This window comes from Peromyscus leucopus, chromosome 10 (genome assembly GCF_004664715.2).
Source record: "Peromyscus leucopus breed LL Stock chromosome 10, UCI_PerLeu_2.1, whole genome shotgun sequence".
NCBI lineage: Eukaryota > Metazoa > Chordata > Mammalia > Rodentia > Cricetidae > Peromyscus > Peromyscus leucopus.
Genome location: NC_051071.1, coordinates 52,210,071 through 52,228,196, shown reverse-complemented (window position 1 = coordinate 52,228,196; position 18,126 = coordinate 52,210,071). Strand labels below are relative to the sequence as shown.

The 18,126-nt window shown below is 43.0% G+C and overlaps 1 protein-coding gene across 5 annotated transcripts in view; it reads right to left on the bottom strand.

Annotated features, from left to right (window-relative positions):
* Positions 1-18,126, bottom strand: part of Klhl5 (kelch like family member 5) — a 69,540-nt gene that overhangs the window by 15,542 nt on the left and 35,872 nt on the right. For 4 of the 5 annotated variants that reach the window (XM_037209044.1, XM_037209045.1, XM_037209043.1 and 1 more), the window contains exons 2-6: positions 17,775-17,957; positions 15,909-16,045; positions 14,125-14,321; positions 9,087-9,299; positions 894-1,080 (exon numbers count right to left, since the gene is read on the bottom strand). In XM_037209044.1, the coding sequence (XP_037064939.1) occupies positions 894-1,080; positions 9,087-9,299; positions 14,125-14,321; positions 15,909-16,045; positions 17,775-17,917 (877 nt within the window). In that variant the 5' untranslated portion in view covers positions 17,918-17,957. Of the gene's footprint in view, positions 1-893; positions 1,081-4,172; positions 4,986-9,086; positions 9,300-14,124; positions 14,322-15,908; positions 16,046-17,774; positions 17,958-18,126 lie in introns of those variants that run through there. The other variant, XM_028882228.2, reaches the window with a different exon arrangement.

Sequence of the window (18,126 nt, the reverse complement as noted above, 5' to 3'; positions counted from 1 at the left end):
ATACCACAGACAGACAAGCTAGTCTGTAGGCCCCAGTTTGGACCTGCGTTCTCCCCATGATTCAGGTGATGCTTTTGGCTGCTGACTTCTGGAGAGTGGTCCCATCAGACCACTCGCTGCTTGGTCTCAGCACAGGCAACATGAGCTTTGGTCCCTGGATAAGTGTTATGTGTCAGTTCTCAGTATTTGTTAAGACATCATTTTATCTTTTGTAACAACTAAGCTGGGAGATAAATGCTCCAAAATCTGAAATTCTGAAATGTTTTGAGTATTATGTCTTCTCCAAGAATTTCTGAATTTCAGATTAGAGATGTTGTATTTTGGTGGTTGCCAAATGGATAATCTTTCTTTCCTTCTCTGAGTGCTTGCATGAGCGTGCTTGTGTGTGTGTGTGTGTGTGTGTGTGTGTGTGTGTGTGTGTGTGTGTGTGTGTATGTACGCGCGCGTGCATAGGATTGGACCAGTGCATCATGCATGTGAAGTGAGTGTTCTCATTGAGTTAGATTCCTCGCTCACACTAAATACTTGTTCCTAATCCTGTCTTTTTTTTTTTTTCTACATCAGCTGGCGCTCCACTGAAAGAAATCGCTTTCCTTTCTTTCTTTCTTTGGATCACCGTGAACTTGTGGAGACTTGGATTTTACATTATCTTCATTTACTACAGTTACTTAGTTGGATGCTCAAATGACTTTTGACTCAAAGGAATCTCCCAACAAGATGTTTTCTCTATCTTTTGACCTGCCCCTACTATTCCTTGGATACGTTCTGGCACTAGAACTGTTCTCCAGGCTCATCTTTTCCTGTCCTTGTCCTGCACCAGCCTGAACCAACAGGGCCTCTTGGCAGTATTACATATTACCCTCCGTTCCTCTAGATCAAAGACTGTCCAGTACCTTTTGTTGAATCCATTCCTCCAACTGCAAATAACGTTCCCACAGTCGACTTCCGAGGCTTTGTCCGAGGACTCTGCAACATGGGTCGTCTCTCAGGTAATAAGTGATACTTCATTGCTTCCATAATGAGCTTCTGACACTCTATGTCATCCCGAAAAAGTGCATTGTTTTCCATGTCTGCCAGGAACTAGAGAAGAACAGGGTGTACGTACAACAAAGACATATACGATACACTTCTTAGTTCACTGCTCTGTTCTATTGATCTGCTTATCCCTAGGATTTGATTTTAGTTTTGAGACAGGGTCTTACTATGTGGCCCTGGTTGGCCTGGAATTCATGGTCTAGACCAGGCTAGTCTTGAACTCCTGATTCTCCTGTCTCAGCCTCTCATGTATTGAAATTATAGGCAGGGGTCACCATGCCGGCTTATTAGTGCCTCTGCCTCCTGAGTGCAGGGATTAAAGCTGTGCATGCCCCCCCTCCCCCCGTTGTGTTGTTTCTGAGGCAAGAACTCACATAGACTGGCCTTGAACTCCTGGTCCTCCTGCCTCAGCCTTCCAGGTGCTGAGACTATAGGCAGGAGCTGCCACAACCAGATTATTAATGCCGTAATAGCACGTCCTGATATCTGATATTTTCAGTCTCCCCTCATCAAGTTTGATGGTTTTCTTAGCTATCTGGGGTTTAGTTTTCCATGTCAATTTAAGAGTCATCTAGTTCTTTTTTTATTATCTTGGTTCTTATTTTAGGGTGAACTGCACCAAGATTCTTCTATTAATTAGGGAAAAAATATATTTTATATTAGGTCTTTCTGTTCAAGAGGCCCTTGCACTTGTATGATTTTCTTTACTGCCTTTGCCTTCATTTTATTAAATTTAATCTTCATATGTAATTATTTTGATTACCAGTTTACTCTATTAAGCTTTAATTTTTTATGTTTTGCTGGAGAAGAAAAAAATCTACTGGTTATTATAACTTGTATTTAGCCTGGTACTTGACCACACACACTAAGCTCTAGCTGTTATACATCCACTCATCACTGAACAGGAATAGTTTGGCATCTTTTTCTGGATGGACACCAACGATTTCAGTTTATGGGTTTATCACACTGTCCAAACCTTCAATGTAACGGTAAATAATTGGGTAAAATGGAGCCTCTCTGCTCTGGCTGGCGTTCAGGCGGTATTAGCGTTTTCCTGTTTCAGACTGTAGATGCCATAGCGTTGTGAGGTCCATTTTTATTTAGGCTGTGTCCTTGTCTCCCTACTGCAGTGTTTCAAATTAAGAACTGTTACCAATTATTCCTCAAATATCTTTCACATATCTATTGATAAGATCACATAATTGATAAGATCACATAAAAGAAAGAATAATTTTTCTTTTAGGCTAGTGATGTAATGATTTCCTGACAGATTCCCTGATAATTGTCCTTTTGCTGTTGTTCTTGGAAAAAATTTCCCTGGCCACAGTGTATTACCCTTTAAAACATCGTGGAACCCTAGTCCATCAATTAGCCTGGAGGGCAGAGGGGACATATTGTACTTAATCCAATTAGCTGACCTTTAGTAAATGCAGCAAGTGGACAGGTCTGGTGCATGTCTTTCAGCTCAGGTAGATCCCTGAGCCCCGGTCCTGTGAACTACCACGCCCGCCCACCTGCCACCTCCTGTCTCAAACAATCATCTACCCACGCAGATTTGCCTTGTCTGCCTATGTCACGGAAACAAACTCATACATGCCCTCCATGTCTTGCTTCTTTTATTCAGCACATTCTTTAGGCTTGACCATGTTGTAGCACATATCAGTTTTGCTTCTTTGCTGCTGAATAATAGTCTACTGACTGGCTCTCTTTCACTCTACCCATCCAGCAACTGATGGTTGTCTCCGGTATGAAGTGATTATAAACAAAACTGCCAAGAAAATAATGTGCACATCACTGTGTGGACGTATTTTGATTTCTCTTAGATAGATAACTAGCTAAGATTATCCTTAATATTAAAGAGACCTCAAAACTGCTTTTCAGAGCATCTGCACCACACTCCCATCCCCACCAGCACCTTGTAAGGGTTCTGTCTCCACACACCCTCCCAACCACGCCCATTTTAGCCAGCTGGTAAATAGAAGAGTCTGTTTTACTTCGCATTTCCTGAATGGCTAACGATGCTGAGAATATGTTCAGGCTTAGATAACTGAAGAGAAATGAAATCTCCAACAAAAGTTACCATAAAAAAGCCTGTGGTCGCCGGGCAGTGGTGGTGCACGCCTTTAATCCCAGCACTCGGGAGGCAGAGGTAGGCGGATCTCTGTGAGTTCGAGGCCAGCCTGGTCTCCAAAGCGAGTTCCAGGAAAGGCGCAAAGCTACACAGAGAAACCCTGTCTCGAAAAACCAAAAAAAAAAAAAAAAAAAAAAAAAAAAAAAAAAAAAAAGCCTGTGGTGCTGGGTGGCATATGCCTTTAACCTCAGCATTTAGGAGGCAGAGGCAGGCAGATCTTTGTGAGTTCAAGGCCAGCCTGGTCTACAGAGCGAGTTCCAGGACAGCCAAGGCTACACAGAGAAACCCTATGTCAAAATACAAAACAAACAACAAACAAACAAACAACAACAGCAACTACAAAAAGCCTGTGGCATTCGGTAAGCATGCATCATAAGCCAAAGACAAAATAATCTCAGTAAGACACGAGTCTCATGACCTGGGCCAGTTTTTCCTGTACACACAAAACATAAACTTAGCCCAGAAGCCATCAGTGCACATGCATTGAGTTGGCTCATTTAGATTAATGTTAGTGCTGGTTTTACTTCTGATATAATTACCTTAGTGCTCTTTAAATAAAATAAATGTGAAATAAAACATAGGAAGTAAAGTCTCAGGAGATCTTTATAGTAACTGCAATTTGAAGTAAGACATTTTTAACATGCTGATAAGTTCTGTAGTTTATTAAAACAGGATTAGTTAGTTATATTTAAGTAAAGAAGTGGGAATAGAAGAATTATAAAGCAATTTATTCAAGAACACCAAAAATCAAGTATTAATGTAGCAGGTAAGCTATTGTTCAGGAAACTATTATGACTGGCTAAACTATAAAATATTGATTCTAATACACTCTCACTTTTTTTTAATGAATGCCTGTCTGCCATAAACAATGGCAAACCATTAGAATAAAAGTCTCTGGAAAATCAGACATTTTGATGGTAAATTCTTCACTCTTGGGTTTTTTTTTGTTTGTTTTGTTTTGTTTTTTGAGACAGAGTTTCTCTGTAGCCAGGCTGGCATTGAACACAGAGATCCACCTGCCTCTGCCTCCCAAATTTGGGGACTGAAGGCGTGCGCCACCACAGCCCGGCTCATCTTCACTCTTGTCTTTGTTTGTCATGATGATTTTTTTAAAGCTGTCCCCTCAAAACACGTATAGAATGAGAACGACTTTTCCACACTGCATCAAACTTGACCAGCTCTGAAGCCGGTCTTCCCTGTAGCATCAATGATTGTAGTACTTCTTCCTTCTTGAATCTGAGTCAGTTCTTAGTAGAACCCCAGGCAAGGGTGAAAACACCATGGCCACCACCACTTCCTTTTTTGATCGTTCAGTTTCTTTTGAAAGCCATGTAAAATGATCCCTTGGGAGACTGGGAGAAGGCTTAGTTGGTAAATTGTCCTCCACACAAGCTTGGGCTTGAATTCAGAACTCCAGTCCCCCCACAAAAGCTGGGTACCAGGCCATGCATCTGTAACTTCAGCATTGGGCGGGCTGGAGACAGGTGGATCCCTGGAGCTCACTGGTCAGCCAGTCTAGCCACAGTGATGAGCTCCGGATTCAGTGAGAGACCCTGTCTCAAAAAATATGGTGAGGCGTGATCAAGGAAGACACTTGGTGTCAGCTGCTGGCCTGTGCATGCACTCACATTCATGCATGTGCAAGTACAGAGTTGTGCATATATACAAACAAGTGGACATAGCATATACAAGTGTGCACACACACACATAGGCAGGATTTTTTTTTAAAAAAGATCATTTGGGGAGCTGATGAGATTGCTCAGTGAGTAAAGTCCTTGCTGTACAAGTCTGAGGAGCTGAGTTCCAACCATGGTGCTACCTAAAGATAGGAGAGAACATGCCCCCATGAAGTTTTCCTCTAACCTCCACATGCACACTGTGGAATGTGTGCCACCCCCCCACCCCATTACACACACATGCGCACACATACACAAATCCACATATGAATAATGAATAAAAAAATTTTAAAAAGATCATTTGTGTAGCAGGTTATAATTATACATCTTATTTCTTCCATCACTTACAATATCTACTATTGGTGACACTATAATAAAAATTTAATATTTGGAAGCTGATGATAAAATCTCGTTTACTTGGTATCATTGAGAAAACACCATTTCACACATGTAAATTCTCTAGGTTACTATACCTAATCACAGTTTTTAAAATAGTCATTAATTACTCAATAGGCACCTGACATTTTAACAATTGTTATATTTCCCTGCCTTTTAAAGTAAAACATACAGAATCTAACTTCAGAATTCTACTTGGTAACTAATTCTGTAATTTTGGTTTTCATTTTTATCACCAAAACCCAAATCCAACCCCCCCAAGCCCCACAAGTGTTCAGCCCTAACTGGAAACTCTATAACACACACACACACACTCACACACACACACACACACACACACACACACACAGAGCCCTGGGAAATCTATTAGTTCCTCCCCACCACATAACTCAAGGAACATTGTGGAAGGGGGCCAGAAAGATTATAAAAGCCAGGGGTGAGGGAGAACTGCCACAAAATAGTGAGTTCTGGACAAGGCAGGGCTAACAGTGTCTGTGGTTGCCTGCCTAAGACCTGTACAAGATCAAGCCCGTCAATGTTCTAGAATAGTTAAGAAGGAAAAAACTCTTAACTAACTAACTCCGTGGATGGAGGAGGGGCTCACAAGGTTCTAGCCTTAACTGAGGGGCTTTTGGAGGTGACAGCCACCAAGGGAGGCACAGTCAGTTGCCTACATCCATGTGGTGCATAGCAGATTGCCCATGTGCCAGTGGATGGTCCTATACCCATGCACAGATGGCAGCACCAACCTATTCAGTGGTGTGTGTGTGTGTGTGTGTGTGTGTGTGTTTGTGTGTGTGCTTCTTGAGGAGTTGGAAGGGGGTACTATGGTAGTGGATATGATCTAAATACATTGTGTTCTATTGATACAGGAAGTTACCAAAGGTGTGTGTGGGTGGTGGTGGTGGCAGGCAACAGAGTAACTCTAAGTGTCACAATACTGCAACTTAGTATTATCATTGCAGGAAAGAAAAACACAGCTCAGAGAGGTGAAATAACCGTCCACACTGTTCAGGGCACTGTAGCTGACTCAATCACATTTGCTCTTCCATTATTACCACTCATCATGGACAGGAGCTCTCAAACCCGAGTGTGCACCCAAATCAGTACAGGGCTTATCAAATCACCTCTCCAGGGCCCATCTCAAAAGTTCACAGGCGCCATTGGTCCTATACTTCAAGAACCACTCGGCTGACCCAGAGTCCCCTCCTTATCTGTCTTCTCTGTAGCATCTGATGACATAATACTTCCTCCTCCTCGGTCGTGGAATCAAGGTCTGGTAACGCTCCACTCACTGGGCTAGGGTGGTAATGGACACCAAATCTTAGTGTTTCCCAGGGTCCGTCCCTACCACTTCCGCATTCTCCCTGGCCAGGATCATTCTTTTGCCTTGGGCTCCAACATGCTGGTAAGTTTTTCCATTTTTCCCCCCTCTTACTATTCTGAGGATTTAAGGTTTAAGGTGCCAAGCAACTTGGGGAAAATGATCCTCCCGTTCCTTCCACCCCATGCTTCATGGTATCCCTCACTCTGCCTTCTTTGTCTCAAATGACATCACCTTCGGGTAACCTCATTCTGCAAACAGGATCACGTCGGGCCCTTCTTCTAACCCAGTCATTAAGTTTGTCAGTTTCTGGTCATTTCTCTCTGGCACTGCCTGAGTGTCTTCTTCGCCTGGCTGAACTCCGACAGCCTTTCTAGTGGGTTTCTAGTGTTGACCCCAATTCATCCTCCGTAGTGCATTTATAGCTGTCGCCCCCACACAGAATTACATTATGTCATTCGCATTATAAAACATTTCCAGCCTTCCTCATGCCTTTTAAGATAAAGTCCAAACTCCTCGGCATGACTAAAGGCTCCTCATGATCTGGTTTAATTCCCTCTCTAACTTCACCTCTTGACATCGCCCCTCTTTATTTTGGGGCTCCAGTCAAGTAGGCGTCCTTCAAATCTCATAATGCATGCTTCACACCAGTGCACAATCTGGTCTCTTTCCTGGACATGTCCTCCACCCCACCATGCTTTTGGTGGCTAACACAAGATGCAGATCACATGACATTTAAGAAAGTTCACTCTAGTTCTCTGCCATCTTTTTTTGGGGGGGCAGGGGGACAGTCATTCTCTCCATGCTGTGTTCATTCACCTATCTCTTCACAGCCTCTTCTTACTACATTATAACCACACCTAGCTTGATTCTGCTTCCTCCTTCCTCCCGAACCCTACAATTTCATACACGGTGTGTTTAATAGACAGAGTGGGCACAGAACCACACTTGGGTTCAAATCCTAGCTCCGGCTCTCAGGAGTCCCATGCTAATCAAGTAGTGAAGCCAGGCAGAGCCTCAGTTGAGAAGGACGAGAACGCATGGAGTCACTCTGTGGCTCTGAACGTCTGGTTTGACTTGCTTTGCTGATGCTTTGCTTCTACCCCAGGTGTGGGACACAATGATCTCCTGTCTTTCTAAGGACTCAGGGAAGTGTTCTGTCCCTAGGTTCATGGGAACGGGAGTTTCAAAGGCTGGTGAGGAGCCTGCCATCAGAAGTGCCCTTTAAGCTGCAGAACTGAACTACGTTCCCAGGTTATGTGGTTACACAGGCTCTTTCCAACATCTAATGAGATTTCTCATACTTTATTCCCTTTCATTCAGAAAAGACTAGGAAAGAATAGCTGCTAGGAATCAAGAAAACTTTCAGTGCCCTCTTTAAATCTGATTTCAAGAGAAATTCTTCATTATGTTATTTTTCCTGAATTGCCATCCATTCATGCGGTCCCGCTTGCGAATAGGGAGGGCTTAGCATGAGGCCTTGGCAGTGACTTTTGTTTTTGCTAGAAAGAGTGCAAACAGTAACTTCCACTCACCATAGCCAGAAATGATGCATTATCTGAAAAATTAATACAAACAAGGCAACATTTATGGCACTTTAAATAACGAGAAGCAAAGAAAAAGAAGAGAAGGCCAAGCCTGAATCAGCAAGAGCTCTCACCTTCTCTGCGTTCAAGGCCTCCTTCTCTACTCAATGCCTGAGACAGGCGGGGGGGAAAAATGCTGGGGAAATGCCTGTATATGCCAGTGAAAACCGTACAAAGGAGGAATTGTATGTAATGACCCACAACTGTGAACACAGTCAGAGGTCTCTATTCTGAAACTATGGCATTATTTATAGCACCTTTTGTTTCACAGAATGCTGTTCTCTCATCGACATCCTGAGACAGCCAGAAAAGAGGTACCTCTACTTGATCAGAATCCATGTCCTCTCTGCTTCCTAGATGGGCAGGCTGTGGTATGGGAACACACCAGGTCACAAGTCAGAGCGTTCACCACAGAACCCAGCAGCCAGTGGGTACTTAACCAACATGTGACAGTGAGTTGATCTAGAATTTCCGGCTCTTATTACCCAGTGTCCTCTAGTTAGTAGGGCAGGGTTATAGTAGGGTCCAAGAAAACGGCTGACCTCAAATCAAGAGTGCTCCTTACTCAATACAACTTAGCTAGCTCGACCCTCTGAACTGCAAACAGGAGCAGCAATTTGTTGGTTTAATATCTCTCTCTCTCTCTGTCTCTGTCTCTGTCTCTATCTCTGTCTGTCTCTCTCTCTTTCTCTTTTCAGACAAGGTTTCTCTGTAGTTTTGGTGCCTGTCCTGGATTTTACTCTGTAGACCAGGCTGGCCTCGAACTCACAGAGATGTGCTTGCCTCTGCCTCCTGAGTGCTGGGATTAAAGGCGTGCACCATCACTGCCAGGCTTTTGGTTTAGTATCTTTTTAACCAATACATTCCACAGGAATACACGGATAAATTACTTTGACAGACTAAAGAAAAACACCCGTAGACGAGTGCCATTTAATTACCTGCGGCGCCAGGAGAGGTAGCCTAATGTAAGCCAACAGTTTACTGAGCTCCTTCCGCCTCTGCTCTAGATCGTGGCGGACCCAAGTAAGAAGTGCGTTCAGTATTGTCTCCTCATTAGGAATGTTCATGTCATCACTGGCCAAGAGCTTTGCAATTTCATTGGCTGGGAGTAATACAAATTCCTGGTTTCTGATTACTTCCATGAAATGTTCCTAGAGGGGAAAAAGGCAAATAAATGATATCGTTCCGTCTAGCCATCACTATTTATATGAAAGAAGCTACATTTTTATATTAATAATATACAATATTGTTTTTTTCTTTTTTTTTTTTTTTTTTTTTTGGTTTTTCGAGACAGGGTTTCTCTGCGTAGTTTTGCGCCTTTCCTGGAGCTCACTTGTTAGCCCAGGCTGGCCTCGAACTCACAGAGATCCGCCTGCCTCTGCCTCCCGAGTGCTGGGATTAAAGGCGTGCGCCACCACCGCCCGGCCTCAATAATATACAATATTGTAATTTGTACTTTAGACACAATTGTATAAGGACAGAAAGCCAGGAGAAACACTACCCTCCCTGTACCTCTCGTTAGGCATGTGTGAAGGGAAACAGCGTCAGCTTGCTAGTTTGTGAAGTGGACCTATGACATTTATTTACTGTGTTGCTCGAATTAGGGAATAGTTTTGCAGAAGCTTCTGAAAGAAGACTGAAAAAATGAAGTAAACACCAAGGAGGAAGACTAATATTAGGCTTACGGTTGTTAAGGAATTTAGGCAGCAGGGAAGGTGCCTCTGGGCCCGGGAACTGCCTCCAGGCTGGCCAGGCTTCCTAAGATTCTGCATCCAAGTCCTCTCTCCCGCCATGGAGGAACACTTGTCTTTAAGCTTATTCTACAACCAAAGCAGCCATTCACGGTTTGTTCTGATCCATGTTGTTTTAAAGACGGGGTCTATCTACATAGCCCGGGCTGGTCTTGAACCTGAAGTTATTTTACTTCTGGGATCGTAGGTGTGTGCCACCATACGTACCTCAAAAACATTCCTTTGCTTTTTAGAAGACCATCCAGGATTTCAGATCTATTAAGAAAACTCAAATCTCTTCTAATCTGATTTACGCAGGGTTAGTTTGCTTTTAGCAAAAAAGGCCCAAAGCAAGACTGTTAACCTAGCACGTACTAGGAGCAGGACCTGGGACTACACATGACTGAGTCCTGACTGCATGTCAGAATCAAGCCCTCTGCGATTGGAAATGGGGCCCTAGAATATCCTCAGGAGTGAAATAACTTGTTTATCATGATCGTGTTCCGTAATCCGGAGAGAAAGAAATCTTTTATTTTTACTTTAAAATGTGTGTAAGCATGTGTGTGGGTGCAGAGGCGAGAAGCTAGAGTCACGGGTAGTTGTGAGCCATCTAAATATGGGTCTTCTGCAAGAGCTGTACACAACCGCTGATCCATCTCTCCACCCCGGAAGGAGAAATCTCACTCGCTCTGCTTTGAAGTCTGGAAGTCTTAACGAAAAACGGAAACAAATACGAACTCCAGACATGTGGTCTTGTAATGTTTCTCTTACACTTCCTAATTACTATCTGCCTCTGCATACAGGGTTTTAGTCAAATAGCGAAGGTTGTCTAAGTCAGAGCTGGAGACAAGGCCTATCAATAACTATCTTCCATATTAAAACGAGAATCATATTTTCCATTTAGCCTGTGGTAACCCAAGCGAGATACTGATCTGAAATCTATCTTGGGCTGCCGTTCCTTTCAGCAGAGTCTTAGGAGGAAAAACCATTCATGAATAATTAACTAAATTCAATTGCTCCAATTCATCATGATTTGTTAAAAGATACCAAAGTGAATCTACTTTATATGATTGATTATCATTTTCAGGAACATATTTTAATAAAATCTCAGTGCTGGAATGGCTTCAAGCAAACTGTTCTACTCAATTGCAGACTGACATTATAAGATGATTTGGGAACACACAGCAGGAGCCCCAAATTATGAAAACTAGGCTGGGGCTGTGGCGCGGCAGTGAAGTGTTTGCCTGGCATGAGTGAGACCTGGGTTCGGCTCCCCGCACTGTAAACCCCTCCGCCCGTTTATTCCTCTTGTCATTTTAACCCTTAATAAATGCTTTGCACAGCGGGTTACAAGCCAAAAACCTGTGGATGCTTCTTTTACCATCACTTTTCATGGTAAAAGAGACCGAGTGTCCAACTACAGAAAGTGATAACTAGTAATTATTAAGCAGGCAATATGAATTTGGAGGAAGATGACCTAGTTGTATGCAAAGATATTTAACATATAATGTTTGCAGGAGTCTTGAGAAGTTAAGTATGCTTTTCTGGTCATTTAACAACATGGTGTGGCCAGGCATTGTGGCCCACACCTGCGACCCCAGCTCTGAGAAGCATGAGGCAGGAGGGCTGTGAATCTGAGGTTAGCCTGGGTGCAAGTATTATATACTGGCTACGCCACACATCTGCACAACACTAATGTGACTGTTCTCCTTTCCAATGGGATCAGCTGCATTTCATCAGTAAGAGGCGGCTAGCCGACCATCTGTTACTGTGTCTATTTCAGAGACATGCCCTTTTCACTCTATAAATTATACTACATGAAAACCGAGCTTTTCCATAGATTACCCAACAGGACTGGAGCAAGTCTAAACACAAAGTTCTTTTCAAAAGCATGGCTTTGCTTTAAAGTAGCTATTTTTAGAAGAATTCGATGATTTTTTAAAATACGTTTTCTAGACTGACAAATCATATTTAGAATTGTATATGTTCATGTTTGCTTCATAAAAACTCTTAATGACATTAAGTAGCTGTAATGATAAAGGGATCTGGAATGTTCTTCTTGGAGGTTAAAGGACATGCTCCAGGTCATGTTCAGTGGTAACGGAGAGATGGACCCGAAGCTTCCAGACTGCGGCATCCCGAGGAGCTCTTCCTCGTTTCTGCCCGTGCTTGTGCAGGAGGTCTGAGCATGCCCTGCACATCATGCCCTAACTGAACTCACGGGTCCAGCACGGTGCTTGTCTCTTACTTCCGGTCTGTTCCATGAGACAAGCAGGCATCATGCTGCCAGACGCTTGCTAGAGCTGCCCTTTCCCCTGCAGAATCGTTTTTCAGCAAATGAAATTACTGAGGGATTTATTTAAACTGAAGATTGAATTTTGCTTTACATTCTTATTCCGTTCCCATAGCAACATTCAAATCAGACAATCTGCCTCTAAATTACTTATTATTATTAGAGTTCCATCGCGTTCCTCTATTGAAACTAAGTAATGTCAAGTAATGACCTTGACATAAAAAAAAATCTACTGCAACTAATTGGCTATGAAAATAGCTCTAAAAACATCCAGCTAATTCCAATTGAATTTGCATCTAACCCTTAAAGCGGCAATCATGCCTGTACTGTAAACAACGGGAGTGACCTAAATGCATGTATAAAAGTCCTTCAGAAGAAAGAGAGATGGGGCCTGGGGAGATGGCTCAGGGGTAAAGGCCTTGCTGCCAAACCTGACGCCCTGACTTTGATCCTTGGACCCACATGGTGGAAGGAGAGGACCGACTTCTGCAAGTTGTCCTCTGATATCCACATGTGCATTTGCTCACACATAATATATGTAATAAAAATATAATATTAACAAACAAGAGATACTAAGTTATAAACTTATTAGGAAGAAAACAAACCTAGATCTACTTTATTTACTCACATTTATTTTATTCCGAAGGTGTTTGAAACTGCAGAGATAAAGTTAAAATAAAAAATGAGGGGCTGGAGAGATGGCTCAGCAGTTAAGAGCACTGGCTGCTTTTCCAGGACCCAGGTTCAATCCCCAGCGCCCACATGGCAGCTCACACCTGTCTGTAACTCCAGTTCCAGGGGACCCAACACCCCCTTCCAACCTTCAGAGGCACTAGTCACGTGCACAGACATCCATGTAGGCAACACACTCACACGCATTAGAAAAAGAGATGGGAATCTACAGAGAAGTGTGGCGAAGCAGCTGGATTCCCAGGACTTGATTTAAAAACATTTAGCTCACACTGCATACTGCCGTGCTGTGGTGCAGCGATTTCACCAGACGCCCTCTGACCATCACAGAGGACTCCCTCCTCGGGAGGGATGACACCCGAGAGGCACAGGCCCATCACAACCGTGTGGTTTATGTGTGCTTCTGTTCAGAGAACTCTTTCGAGCTTTTCCCCAAACTGCTAAAGCACCATGAATCTCTTCCAAGACAAACCAGCTCAACTGAAGTGTGGAAGATGGAGGAGGAGAAGGAGGCAGACTGGCAGGTCTTCAATCCTGATAAAGTCTTGTATTTGAATAACTAAACTGATGTACTGGGATGCTCACAGTCTTTCTTTCCTTACTGCCCTCGTTGAAGCATTTAAGGCAACACACTTTAGTCACTGCCCTTGTGGCAAGACGGTCCATTCTTTAAAAGCTCCCCTCCCTCTTCCTGTTCCCCTCTACCGTTGACACTGAAGGCTGGTCCTAACAAGACTCTGTCCATATGCCCTTAGTCCCTTGCTTTCTAGATCAACCCAGGCTCTATGATCCCTCAGGCTGCTGAATCGGAACCTCCTCGGATTCGTTTTGAACACGTAATTCGTGGCACTTAATAAGAGTGTTGTTCTACATGGTGGCAAGCTTTGGTGTCATCAGAGGCATCTGAAATAGGAGACCTCCCATTCATCCTCTGATCGTTCATCTTGGTGCTGCACCAAGACACCACAGCCACTGTCACCAGTCCCCACCAGTGACTACGCAGAGGGTCTGGAATCCACCACATGCTGCAGTGGAATGTTTAGGAAACGCTGCGTTTAAAAGCAGCTCACCTGCCATTAGGATGATTCTCTGTCAGGAGACATCTGGCTTGTTTCTCTTTCCCAACTTAGTGCTACGTCATGAACGTGAACCTCAAAACTTGTGGCAAAACCACATGAAAACAGCAACATGCAAGGTGAGCTTTCAAAGGTAAGAAACGGGGCAAGGAGGACACGACTGTCCGATTTTCAAAAAAATACATACCATAGTGTAATTGTGGGCCACTTTATGCAAATCTGTGCAGCCTTGGGCATCGGCAAAAGAGCGGATTCCAAGGCAATTGGACGGGTGGAGCTGTTTCATCAGAAATTTACAGCATGCCTCCACAACCTGGGACAGCTGGAGGAGGCATGCTGTAGACAGCAGGCACTCGATGTTATCTTCTTTCAGTTCCAGTCGGCCTTAATGGGAGGAAACGCCATTAACGAGGGAGCTTCGTGAATCTTGTTTTCATACAATAACTGTTGTTGTCAACAGGATCTCTAAATAAAAGCCCATTACACACATTACAGACCCAGAAGGCTTAAGATTCCAAAAAGAAAAACAAATATTAAATGTGAAACATTTTATCCTCTTGTGACCTCTACTTAAAAAAGGATGGCAGCTGGCAGGGTGGTGTACGCCTTTAATCCCAGTTCTCCAGAGGTAGAGGCAGGAGGATCTCTGTGAGTTTGAGGACAGCCTGGTCTACAAAGGGAGTTCCAGGACACCCTGGGCTGTTACACAGAGAAACCCTGTGTTGAAAAACCAAAACAAACAACCCCCCCCCCACCAAAAAAACCTAAAACAACAAAAAAAAGGAAGAATGGCTTATTTTCAGAATTTTAAAATATTACATTAATTAGTAACTCATATATATATAATTATATAACTCTGAAATTTTAAATGTGAAATTTTGACTATATTACATAACTTAGACGCACAGAGAAAGAGGGTGTAAGTGTGTGTGTGTGTGTGTGTGTGTGTGTGTGTGTACATGCATACAGAGGAGGACATCAAGCGCCTGTTCTACCACTCCTTGGTTTGATTTCTGAGACAGGGTCTCTCACTGAACACGGCACTCACAGTTTTTCACCTTGGCAGGCCAGCCAGCAACAGCCGGCCTCTGTCCTCCAGCACCGTGTGTGGTTACAGAGACAAACGGCCACATCTAGTTTGTATGTGGGGGCTGGAGATCTGAACTCAGGTCCTTATGTTCGCAAAACAACTGCTCTTATCTACTGAGTCATTTCCCCAAACCCAACTCATGTTATTACTCATGCTATTTATTTATTTATTTATTTATTCATTCATTCATTCATTCATTCATTTTTGTTTTTTGAGACAGGGTTTTTCTGTGTAGCTTTGTGCCTTTCCTGGAGCTCACTTGGTAGCCCAGGCTGGCCTCAAACTCACAAAGATCGGCCTGGCTCTGCCTCCCAAGTGCTGGGATTAAAGGCGTGTGGTGCCGCCGCCGCCACCACCACCACCCTGCTCATGTTATTTTTATATAAAAATTTTAAGGTACCATTCAAGGGACTAGAGAGATAGCTCACAACTACCTGTACCTCCAACTCCAGGATTTCCAATGCCTCTGGTCTCCATAGTCAACTGCTATACTCATATGTACACACACACACACACACACACACACACTTAAAAAATCTTAAATGTATTATTCACAAGCTTCATCCTGATAATCATTTTAAAAGTTTTTAACATAGAGATTTTTAACCAATACAGAAAAGCATCAGAGGTAGTGATGACCATAGCAGAATTAACTGAACTACAGACTGCTTTATTCAAAGCAGAAATCTGAAATCTAGGAGAAGCAAGAGCCAGGAACTGTTCAAGGCCATCCTTGGCTACAAGGTGAGTTCAATGTCAGCTTGAATATACGAGACTCTGATTGAAAACCATAAACAGAAGAGAAAGGAAAATAAATCAAATCTGAAATCAAATTACATAACATAAATCGAAAGGGTTTTAGTTTATTTCCGACTTGTTACCTGTGTATGCGTACTGAATTAAGGACCACAATGAATTCGGTTCTACACCTTCCATTTTTATTTCTTCTTGCCTTGCCTCCCTGACATCATTAGTAAACATGGCAGCGAAATAATCTGAGACGGAGGAGAGCACCAGCCTGAGGATACATTAGAAAGGCAATCAGTGAGTACATTAAAGCTGGATGTTCATTAATAAATGCATCCTCTTCCTTTTTCATTTGGCACTCACAGGAGTACCTGGTACTGGGAAATGCATCCTACATTCCACAAACCCTTTGATGCGCAACTTCCTTCTTTTGAATAATAAATTACCATTACTGGAAATTTCCTGCTGAGCTAAATGATTTTACTATGCAAATACCACTTTATGGCATCTTTTTTAAAAAAGCTATAAGTACTTGGTATTAAGTTGACTATATATATGAAAAGAAAAATGTAAAGGTTATTTTCTCTTTGCCAGTTTTGAAAATAACCTAAACTATTTGGGGCAGAAAGGAATATGTAGAACATACTTGAAAATGGTGTTAGCAAGTTTTATAATATTTCACACTTTTAATACTTTGACTTTTTTTTTTGGTCATAGTCTGGTATAAAAAGGTAGTAAGTACTATAAGGCAAAAAGTAGGGCAAAGATAGATGGCGTCACTCAGGCAAAGGCCTGTTGCTTAAAATTATTATTATTGAGAGAGGTGAAGAGTTCAGTTCTGGAGGTGCCTGGGATGGCACTGGGTAGGAGCAGGCAGGGCCCCAGTCCTCGGGCACAGGGCGCACTCAGTAGTGCACAGGAACCCATGAGGGCTTTGGGAGGCTCCTGCCGGTGAGCAGGCGGAGTGTTAGGACAGAGTACTGGAGTCAATGGCAAGCTGGGCTGCGCAGTCACCACATGCACTTTGGCTTTCAACCCAGTGACTGGGAGTCAGGGGGAGGAGGAGGCAGAGAGGCCCGTGGGGTCATCTGTGTGATGGTGGTATCAGCATGTGACGCCACCTCCGCCGCCGAGGTGATGAGCACACTTTCACGGCCACTATGAGATGCTTCTGGGAAATTCAGGTTGAAATCTCTTCTCTAAGAAACCATGTTGTACCACAGGCTTTTTACCACAGGGATTTGTCAATACATGCCTGCTAATCGACAGCTATGAACCCAAGTGCCTTCTTTTGAATGGTTTTATTTCACTTCGAACGAAGGGTTTTATAAAAACTTTTGGACAATGTTAATTGATACTGAAAGGCATAAAAGTAGTTGTTGTGGTAATAGCAGTGATCAACAACAAGTAACTGAACGAATATAAAATTATCAGAAGAAAATGAATTTTTCTCCTAAACATTTTTCCTTCGTTTTACCTTAAGGAATGGGTCGTTTGTGTTTGGACAATCCCCACTGCCTCTATCATTCTTCATAGTTCGTAGAGACCAGCAAACAAAATTGGGGAATACATGGGAGTTTGAAAGCTTGTCAAGGGGCAGGAGGGTACTAAGTGGGCAGAGCACAGGCCTGGGTTCAACCCACAGCATTACAAAAAGAAAAGAAAAACTGTTAAGATTCGTGAACTCTGTTCTATAAGATGTTTTGCTTCTGGCTATCCATAAACTCTAATTTCCACCCAGCTTATTTAAAGCATCTAATGAGTATTTAATATGCAGGAAAACGGTTTACTGCAGCTGATATCTACAGCAAACGATACTGACTGATGTGAAGCTAATGCCTGTGCTTCCATGAAAGAAAACAGGGACATTTATGCTTAGTGACCTCACATGCAGTGTGTTCTTCCCCCGAAGCCTAAGGGCTAACCGGGGCACGTCACCTCACCACATGTAGTAAGTTACCTGGGGACCAGTTCATACCAGAAGTTTACAGAACAATTACCTGTGAGCTGGAATCCTACGATCACCAGCAACTAGGATGACATCGCACAGCTGCTTATGTCTCAAGTAGTTTTCCATCTTTTTAAACGTTTGCTCCGCATGGTTAAGGGCTTGGAAGAATTCATCTGAGGAACATGGCTCCATAGTATGGCAGGACGACAGTGTCTGGCTGCTATTGGAAGTCCTGACGGGGAAAAAAAAAAAAAAAAAGAAAACACACATTAAAAAAAAAACACCATGTCATGAAAGTTTCCCCCCACTAAGTCCCTTTAAAGCCTTCACATGCAATATAAGAATCAACGCCACCAGTCAATATTAGAGGGTAACTACTCATTGTCTTAATGTTGTTTTTT